General features: G+C 44.9%; 1 protein-coding gene across 1 annotated transcript in view; it reads left to right on the plus strand.

Annotated features, from left to right (window-relative positions):
* The window catches only part of EDEM1 (ER degradation enhancing alpha-mannosidase like protein 1), a 41,501-nt gene extending 36,044 nt beyond the window's left edge, over window positions 1-5,457 (plus strand). Inside the window, exon 12 of the mRNA XM_049861691.1 lies at window positions 1,431-5,457. Coding sequence (XP_049717648.1) covers window positions 1,431-1,520 — 90 coding nt within the window. The 3' untranslated portion in view covers window positions 1,521-5,457. The remainder of the gene's footprint in view (window positions 1-1,430) is intronic.
* The last annotated feature ends 4,871 nt before the right edge of the window (window positions 5,458-10,328 follow it).

The following is a 10,328-nucleotide window of genomic DNA, read 5'->3' on the forward strand; positions in this document are numbered from 1 at the left end:
CAAAAAGGTCTTCCCACCCACCCGTAAGCCGCCCTGTTCAGGGGATGCGCTTTCCTCACTGACTTGCTTCAGGATGTTTCCTTCAGTGCCCCGGTGAAGGCCTTTACCTTTAGTGTGTGATCTTAGTTGACCAGCAGGAGCAGAGATAGGCCCCCAAACTTCCATTAGGCCACACAGTGGTGATTATGTGAACAAAGCATAGTGGGAAGGAGAATTAGAGGGCGAACCATTGATCCTAACACCCATGATGCCTACTGTGTGCCAGGCCGTGTTCTCAGTGCTGCTCATTAACTCATTTGCCTTCTCATAGCAGTCCTGCAAGAAGCAGGTACTTTAGATGTCCCCATTTTATAGATGAAGGGAGGGAAGCACAGAGAGGTTAGGCTCACAGGGTGGAGTGTGTGGTGGAGGCAGGATGAGGAGCCAGGCAGCATGTCACCCATTTCAGGAAGGGGGCACCTCATCTACTAGACCTGGTCCCGCTGGGCTGGCGCTGGGGACACAGGCGGAAAGAGGGCCCCCGAGTCTGGATAGGATCGTGCCTTGGCATTTATAAGTAGAGGACTGAATGAAGTGCTGCAGAAACACAGGAGTAAAGGTTAACCTGCCAGAGGAAACCAGGAGGGAGGGACTCCCAGAGGAGGTTGCTTTTAGTAGATCCTTGACGGATGAGGAGGAGCTTCCTGGGAAGGGTTTTAAGGCAGAAGGAACAGCAGCCACCAAGGCATGAAGGCACGGGTGGGGAGCTCCTGGGACCAACTGAAGAGCCTCTCAGATTTGGCCTTGCAAAGGACGAGGAGCCCTGGGACAGTGCTGCTTTGGGGCAGAAGCGTGTAAAGAACGTATATGGACAGCTGTTTCCAGGGACAGTACCTCTGGTTCTGAAGACCCACATGTCCTTAGAGGAAAAAGCTATAATTAAAAAACACAGCCCTCTCATACATTTAGATTTTAGCAGTGGACGAGAAGAATCATAAACTCAGAAAACCACAGTATTTTCAGATAGTATTTGAAATTCGAGGTGGATTAAGGACCCAGCTTTTAGTCCTAGCCACTGTGTACTTGCTGTGGCTCCCTTCTAGCCTCTCTGGTCTCCATTTTTTTTTTTTTTAAACCTATCAAGGTATTAAATTAAGTGAGTGGTCCTCAACTAGGGTGATTTCGCTTCTCAGGAGACGTTGGGCAATATCTGAAGACATTTTTGGTTGCCACAACTTGAGGAGGAGGGTTTGCTACTGGCATCTAGTGTGTGGAGACCAGGGCTGCTGCTAAACAACCTACAGTCACAGGACAGGCCTCACCACATAGAATTACCCCACCCCAAATGCCAACACGTCCAGGTTGAGAAACCCTGGGTTAGGCCATCCCCCGACATTTCCTGAGGGCTTTGAATTCAAAACTCACATTTCTCCTCCTTTTTTCCTTTCCAGTGCAATCGTGTTCCTGATGAGAGGAGATACTCCCTGCCCTTAAAGAGCATCTACATGCGGCAGATTGACCAAATGGTTGGCTTGGTTTGATCTCCTGTCTTCCTGGTGGCCTCGCTTTAAGCCGGGCATCAACGGCTGACCCCACACCATACAGAAATCCAGTCTGAAGTGGAAGGAAGAGGACAGACATCTGGCCATCCATGATGGTGTCGGGATTTCTGTCCAGCTGCTTATCCACAGATCATTAGTTCTTGCATACTTTAGTGCTTCTCTTCTGTTCAGTAAAATACCCCTGTTTTTCTTAAGGGTATAATTGGAAATGAGAAGGTACTTGCAGATTAGCCCCTTAGGAAATGCTGGTGTTGTGAAGCACAGTTGATGGGGCATCTTTGGATTGATCGTCACAGTTTAATACTGTAGAATCCCAGTCTCCTCCCTTTGCCAGCACTCGCCATGTCTGCAGTATCGCTACCTCTCTGTTAGGGGATCGTGAATGAACTTCCACTGGAAAAAGGGCCGGAGGTAACCTTGGCATCCCTTTCTGTTGCATCGAAAATGTCATCCTGTCTGTCTCTCATTGGATAACTGTGCTCTGCCCCAGATAGCCAACCAGTCTTTGATCACATGGGGAAGAAAGTCATCCAATGATTCATTTGTATTCCCAAGTAATCTTCACAGTGTTACAAACTATTTGCTGAAGAATAACGGCCTCATCAGAATTCTCACTGGCCGTCCCCTCAGTTCTCATACCACAAGGTTGAGAAGTTAACCAGTAGGTCATTGGGACATCTTGCATTTATTTTAGATATGAACTTACCTGAGGAACTTCCATAGTTCCAGAACCAGGTGCCTTTTCGGGAGAAAAAATACCTAAGATTGTCTGAGCCTTCGTCTGCCTCGTACTTAATGCCTAAGGAGTCTCAGTTCTGACCGTGTTGGGGTTAGAAGTTTGTTTCTTTTTTGTTTCAAGTGTCTAGTGCCAATTAGCTGAGTCAGGGAGAAAAAAATGGCCAAGACTTTCTCTCTTTGATACAGGCTTTAGATTAGTGCCTTATACTAGTGTTGGTTTGGGTCACTGGATGTCAAAGCTGCTGCTAGGGTTCCCAGAGGCTTGTTTTGTATCACCACATGGCGGGACCACAGTAGAATGGGGATGGGACTGAGTGTTGGTTAGGAAGGTTCCCGCAAATGGCTTGGCCAGTCTTCACCTTTAATCTGATATTTTAAGCAAGCATAGACAAGGATGAAGTTGTGCTAAAATGCCTTCTTTCTTTTTTGTTACTTCCTTAGGCAGAATGGAAATATCTTTCTTTGAGCTTAAGCTAAGTGCCCATACAAAGGGAAGCTGCATTTGAACCCCTAGTCTGGCTTCCGTGGGGCATTGGAAGTAGAAATGCATCCCCATGGAAGCACCACCGCAGCCTCCCATATAGTGTTTCTCACCTGCTGCTGTTTGCCCGCTTCAAATGATGTCATTTTAGCCTGAAAGCTAGAAATAAGTGCTGTCTAAGCCATTGCATTTTCAATCAAAAGGGAGACATTTTTATTCCTTCTTGGAAATTCAAGGGTTATTCTTTTTTTAAAGTACATAGATTCTAATTCAGTTCTTTGAGTTTTTTTTATAAAACGGAATTTTTCGGTAATATATGTGTCATCCCTAAGTTTTAAATGTTTACTATGCAGATTGTTTTAAAGTAAAAAACATCAACTGCTTCTGTTTTACCTTTTTTCATCTTAATAGCATAATTCTCTTTCTCAACAGTGTCTCATCTACTGAATAGGAATTTCCTTTAAGAATGCTATTTATACTTTAAATGATTTTTATTTCAAACGAAAATTTCCCATTTTAAATACACACACCCAGCCTCCTGTGTCTTTTTCTCTGGGTCAAGTGAGGTGGGGCAACGAGGGTCACGTTTGGGAAGATGCGGCACATTAGGGAAGGCTCACGTCCATTTTCTCTTTTGGTGCCCTCCTCGCTGGCCTCCCCAGCTTCTGTGGCAGCAGGGATATGTAATGGCTCCAACATTCCCGTTCTCATCCGGGCCTTTTACCTGCAGCTCTTGGGGGGCACGGGTGTTTCTTTCCTCCAGACCCCTGGAATAGGGCTCTGTGCCTGGCAGTTCCATCACGCTTTGAGTGCCGTGGACGCTTTTCCCAGGCTCCAGGCTGACATAAGATATGTCTTGTATTAAGACCTAAACCCTCTTGTCTTCCCGGCAGCAGACCTGTACACAGCGGTGTGAGTGAGGGGGTAGTTACAGCCTGCTGTCCTGGCATTGGAGCTTCCGGACTACCCAGTCTAAGTTAGATGCTACATAGTGGGTGCTTTGTGGGGTGAGATGCCAGAATGCTGTCTAGTGCCAGTCCTAAAGAGAAGGTTCTTTGAGCCAAGCTTAAAGTGTACTTGTTTTCTTTTTGAAAATCAGAATGTCCACAACTGTGATACATCCTGCAAGGCTCTTGCTTTTCCTTCTCTTCTGTACTCTGAAGTATCAGGGAAGGGAGGCCTGCGGAGGGGGCTCTCAGGGAAATCACTTGCTCAGCAATTTGCCCCAGGAGCACCCTGCATCTGAGTGGGCATCGTCTTTTGGAACAGCGATGAGCTTGAGCCATCCTTGTGTTTGCATGCGTAGCTAGCGTCTAGTGTCAACTTTGTCTACACAATGAAAAAATGAAAATGGTTTTGCAAAACCATTATAGAAAGCTGCCTTCTAGTCAGGCGTGGTGGAATCTGACTCTTCCACTGCGGAGTTCTAAATCCTTACAGGGCTTGCCTTGCTGCCTGAGACGATGGGACTGAGGACTGTGTTCCCCCGGAAGAGTGGGTGACAAAGGAACTATTGGCTAGCTCTCTGGCTTTGCTGGCTTTTGTGAAAAACCAACTTCCGTTTTGAAACCTTTCCTTCAGTTTGCTCCTGCTTTTCTGCCAGAACTTGCCTTGGGCAGCTGAATCCCCAGGTTCTGAGGATGCGCTGGGCCTTTCTTGTCCTGGATCGGGGCGCTTGCCTGTGTCACTTAGTATTCTATGTATTTAAAGATAAATGCACCAGGGTAGCGTCTCTGTAGGTGAGTGTCAGGAGAGTTTATAGTCACCTGGCTTGGCAAGTGCAGTTGTGCAATTGGGATTGAGGGCCTCAACTTGGGTCCTCCTCCCTGCCCACCTGCCTCTCCCCCCATCCCCCCACCCCAAGAAAACCATCCCTCTTACATATTCTTTTGGGCTCGGTTTACTGAATGATTGCACACTGCAATTCTTCACATCAGATTTTGTAGACTCGACATCAGACATTCCTTTCTTCTTTCTGGAGGGCACCAGAGCCCTTTCTCTTGACGTTACCAGGTTTCATGCAGGTTTAAAGGTAGGGCTGAATGATTACTGCAGCCACAGAGTGGCTGAGCAGGGACTTCAAAAAGAATCTTGTTCTTTTCCTTTTCCATTCCCGGACATCCAGCCTCCACAACGTGCCTCTTCCCTGCAGGGCAGGGACCCCTTGGAAACGTGAAAAGGGGGGTGAGGGGTGACTGGCTGTGTGTCCCCAGGTCCTGCAGGGCTCAGGGTTTTGCCCCCCCTTGAATGTGGCTGTGAATCTGGTGAACGTGTCAAGCACCTGTGGACCCTCCGGACTCATCGCCCTTGTCCCTCTGCCTTAGAGGCAGAGGGATAATGTTTTTAAAGGCTATTTTGGTTTAGTTTTAAATAGTAAAACACAAGCCACCTTTTTATTTATTATGCACAAGAAAGGTAAATCTGTTTTTATGAAAACAATCTAGAGTTGGATACTCTGGGAAAACCTGTTGAGATACACAGTGCTTCTCTCTGTAATGTGCAATACGCTTTGCAACTATAGATGATATTTTATGTGTAATCTGTAAATAAGAAATGTATTTAAATTAAAGGGGAGCTTTTTGTAAAAGGACCAAATGTTCTTTTATAAATGTACTAAGGAATATCTTGCTGTTTGAAATTTATTAGGATTTTTATGAGTACTTTTTATTAAAAGATTCTTTTTTTTTTTTTTTTTTTGAGTTGTCATTTTGTTTCTCCTTTATATGCACATATATGCCCATTACATGCAGGACAAACAAAAGGGAAAGATCTTTAAAGGAAAGTGTAGAACTTGATGAATAAAAGCTTTATTTATTCTCTTATAGCTAAGCCCCAAGTAGTGTCTTCCTCGTGGAATTATTTAACTATCCTTCCCATATGACTTGGAAACCCTGGTGGCATAGTGGTTAAATACTACAGTTGCTAACCAACAGGTTGGCAGTTCAAATCCACCAGGCGCTCCTTAGAAACTCTATGGGGCAGTTCTGCTCTGTCCTATAGGGTCACTATGAGTGGAAATTGACTCGAAGGCAATGGGTTTTCCCTTATGACTGAGAACCATGTTCAGTGATCTTTTCTTGGTCCTATTCCCACCCTTCTCTCTACAGTAGCCTCTCTTCTCCTGGGCACTGACTCGTACTCAATTTCTGTTGCCGCTTATCTGAGTATATCTAGATTCTAGAACCAGTTTTCGGTGTTACCTTAGGCAAGGCAGTTATTTCCCCATACCTCTTATGAGTTAAGATGGGAGTAATGGCCCCAAGTGGTTGATGTGAGATGCACAGGAGCTGATGGAGGAGTGTCCTCCACCTCTACTGCTACCTGAGTCTGTGATGGGAGCCCCATTCTGCCCCTGTAACGGGGTGGTGCCCCAGCTTTGTGTCGGGCAGTTCTGATGGGCCTTTTATAAAACTGTGTATTATGACAGAGTAAAGGAGAGAATCCTGAAATTGGAAGCCCCTTGATAACATAAGAGTGCTCTATTCTAAGGCATTTGAGGCAGTGGTGGTTTAGTGGTAGAATTCTTGCCTTCCATGTGGGAGGCCCGGTTTTGATTCCTGGTCAATGCAGCTCATATGCAGCCACCACCCATCTGTCACTGAAGGCTTGTATGTTGCTATAAAGCTGAAAGGGTTTCAGTGGCACTTCCAGACTAGGAGACTAGAAAGAAAGGCCTGGTGAGCTACCTCCAAAAATCAGCCAATGAAAACCATACACACAGTTTGATCCTGTTGTGCATGGGGTCACTGTGAGTTGACTAGCTCAGTGGCAGCTAAGGATAGCAACAACAGCATAAGGCTGCAAAAAGACACTTGTTTGCAGTCTAGGAGCTGAGATAAGAAGGCAGAGTGCCACGTTGTTCAGCCTCAGGTAGGAATGTGTGTGTCAGTTGAGTCAAATCTTTCACCTCTGTGCATGTGCGTGCATGACTTGAAAGCACCATGAGTATTGATTTTGGGGATACAAATAAATTTTAGGGAGTAGGCAAACTCACAAGTAGGGAATCTGGGAATACAGAAGATCGGCCGTCCTTAAAACAGCACCTGGCATATCCTAGGCTCTGTGTGCGTTTCCTATAATTATTGTCAAGTAGGATTTGCTCCCCGGAATAAGCTCTAGGGTCTTTTAACAGGGACCGTGAAGTAGGGATAAGACTGGCCATAGAGAGCCCTGGGTCAGGTCCTGACTTTGTTCTTACTGCATGCTTGGCTTGGGTCAGAGTTCTCCCCTTCACACACTTTCCTCATTTGTAAAACTGGACATAGTATCACCTTAACTCCCAGGGTTCTAGTGAAGACAAAGTGAACTACTAGCTACGTTTTGTCAGAGCGGTCAGGTGCCAGCTTCTTTTCATATATTGTTGTTGATGTTAGCTGCCGTGGAGCTGGCCCCTAACTCCTGGTGACCCCATATACAACGGGACAAAATACCGTCCTGTTTGTTGTGATCCATATGGTTTTCATTGGCTGACTTTTGAAGTAGATCACCAGGCCTTTCTTCCTAGTGTGTCCTAGTCTGGAAGTTCTGCTGATGCTTGTTCAGCATCATAGCAACACACAGGCCTTCACTGATGGATGGGTGGTGGCTGCACATGAATTGCATTGGCTAGTAATCGAACCCCGGTTTCCCACATAGAAGGCAAGGATTCTACCATCAAGGGAGCCGTTGGTGGCCTCGCTTTTCATGCATTAAAGTTTAATCAGGACCCATGCCTCACACCATGCACAAAAACAAATTCAAAATGGATTGAGGACCTAAATGTGCAAACTAAAATAAAATTCTTAGAAGAAAACACAAGGGCAATGCTGTTGGGTCTGGATTTTAACAATGCATTATCTAATATAACAAAAGCACAAACAGCAAAAGACAAATAAAAGGGTCCTCATAAAGGTTAAAAACTTGTGTTCATCAAAAGTCTTTACCAAAAAAGTGAAAAGGCAAGCTACCGACTGGGAGGATATCTTCAGAAACCATATATCTGACAAGAATCTAATAAACAAAATATATATGAAACTTCGACAACATAACAATGAAAAGACAGCCCAATCATAAGATGGGCAAAGTACTTGATGAAAAGACATTTCACCAAAGACGACATTCAAATGGCCACGGAACACAGGGAAAGATGCTTGACGTTATTAACCATCAAACGTACAATGAAATAAATACTATAGAGCTGAGAAGCAAGCCATGGTGAGTTCATCTATATAAAGTTCACAAGCAGCCAAACTAAATACGTTGCCTACAGGTATGTACATATGTATACACATACGTGGAAAACTATAAAGACAAACCAGGAAACGATTATCATAAAAGTTAGCATGGGAACATCCCACAGTGGCTGTCATTGAGGAGGGGCACGTAGGGGTCTTAAGGACCGTACTGGCAATGTACTTTCTGAGCCTGAATGACAGTTACTTGGGTACACACTTAATTTTTTAAATAGGGGTACATGCTTTAGATGCCCTCCAGTAGGAGTGTTGAATTTCACAATAAATGAATTTTAACACTGTGAAATCCATTTCACGTTGAACTACAAGTCATAGTACGGTTTGTTCTGGGACAGTGTGAAAATTGGCAAAATGTTCATGAAAATAGGGAAAAAATTCACAATGCGCATTATCTGTTGGAGAGATCTACGAAGGAGAAATCTACCAAGTGTTTTGGAACCCCTCCATCCCTTTTGGAAACCCTGGTGATGTAGCAGGTAAGAGCTACTAGGTCTACTAACCAAAAGGTGGGCAGCTCTAATCCACCAGGTGCTCCTTGGAAACTCTGTGGGGCAGTTCTATTCTGTCCTATAAGGTCTCTCTGAATAGGAATTGACTCCATACCAATGGGTTTTGGTTTGGCTTCCATACCTTTTAGTTCTGTTACATTTATGCTAGCCTTATTCTTTCTTCACCTCACCTGGTTCCAAACTTAGATGGGAGATTGTCGACAGATTGGTAGCTCATTTTTGAATGAGCATCCGGGTAGAAGGTCTTAAAATATTGTGACCCCATTTTTAGAGTCCCTGGGTGGTGCAAACAGTTAACGTGCTCTGCTGCTAATGGAAAGGTTGGAGGTTCAAGTCCACCCAGAGGCACCTGGAAAGAAAGGCCTAGCCATCTACTTTGAAAAAAACCAGCTATTGAAAGCCCTATGGAGCACAGTTCTACTCTGACCCACGTGAGGTCTTCATGAATTGGAATTGACTGGCAACTGGTGACTTGAAGAAAATGCAGTGATACCGACCACATAAAAGCCAGGTGAACTCACTGGGACACTGTATCTCAATGAGTCTCCACTGAACATCTGCTCAGGCTCCCCTGGGCAATTTTAGAAGTGCCAGGTAGGAAGGCTGGCAGCCAACAGGAGTAACAAAACTTTTCATGGCCCTAAAGAAAGGCCCCTAAATATAGCCTTAGGTTTTAGGCATGCACTTTCAAAAACCATACACTCTGAAATTGGGCTATTTTCCACTAGTGGGCATCAAACTATCCTACATGATGTAGGTTATGTGAATTGTTGCGAGTACTATTCATTTCCACAAGAGACCACTATTGCTTCACTTTTTCTCATGGTACCTTTAAACGAAAATAGAGTTTTAACAAGCCAGTGGTACAGGAAAAAAAAAAAATAGCGTTGGTATGTCTTAAACACAGCATGCAAAAATGCAATTTCATGGTCCTTTGGAATTTTGTATCTAACTCTTGGCGTGTGTTGCTAATTGAAACATGAGTAATAGTAATGATGACAGTGACATTGTGTACTTCTGTAGGGTCTCCCTCCCAAGATCAGTTAAGACTCATAATACCATTGTGACTGGTGGTCTCCTTGTCCAGAGAGTAAAACTAAGCAGCAGAGAAATGCTACAAGTTGCATGGTTCTGTGGGGATATTTCAGAACCGGGGATAAGTAAGAAAAAGAGGAAATGTAGACGTTCACTTTTGGAAGAGCCTTCCTCAATGTTCTGGTGGGTGGTTTAATTTTCATCTCATGAAGTCATTTTCACCTCCATATGAAATTGGGTAGTACGTAGTCCTGGATAAAGTGTGTGAGGATTGCCCCTGTCTCTCAGCTTCACAACTGGGAGGCAGCTCCAAGAGATGCCAAGATGGCGGCTCCTTTAGGCCCTCCTTCCACCCAATCTTTCCCTACCAACTTCTACTCTGGATGTCAGAAGCTTCCGGGCCCCTGTGGAGTCATATCTCCTCGTGCCTCCTGCTGGTTCCTGCCCTGCCTTCAGTGACCATTGCCCAGTTTGGCAGAAAGAGGGCAGCATTTGAAGTCAAAGATGTGGGTTTGTGTCTGGACCCTGCTCCTGATTAGCTGGGCAAGTTGGTAAATCTTTCTGAGTCTCAGTTTCCTCACATGTACAATGGGGCCAATTCTACACATCTCATAGGTTTGTGGGGATTCAAGCAATTATGTGGAGCCCCGGTGGTGAGTGGTTAAGAGCTTGGCTACTAACCAAAAGGTCGGCAGTTCAAATCTACCAGCCGCTCCTAGGAAACTCTATGGGGCAGTTCTACTCTGTCAATAAGATTGCTATGAGTTGGAATTGACTCAGTGGCAATGGGTAA

The sequence above is a fragment of the Elephas maximus genome, chromosome 20 (assembly GCF_024166365.1).
Source record: "Elephas maximus indicus isolate mEleMax1 chromosome 20, mEleMax1 primary haplotype, whole genome shotgun sequence".
Classification (NCBI taxonomy): Eukaryota; Metazoa; Chordata; class Mammalia; order Proboscidea; family Elephantidae; genus Elephas; species Elephas maximus.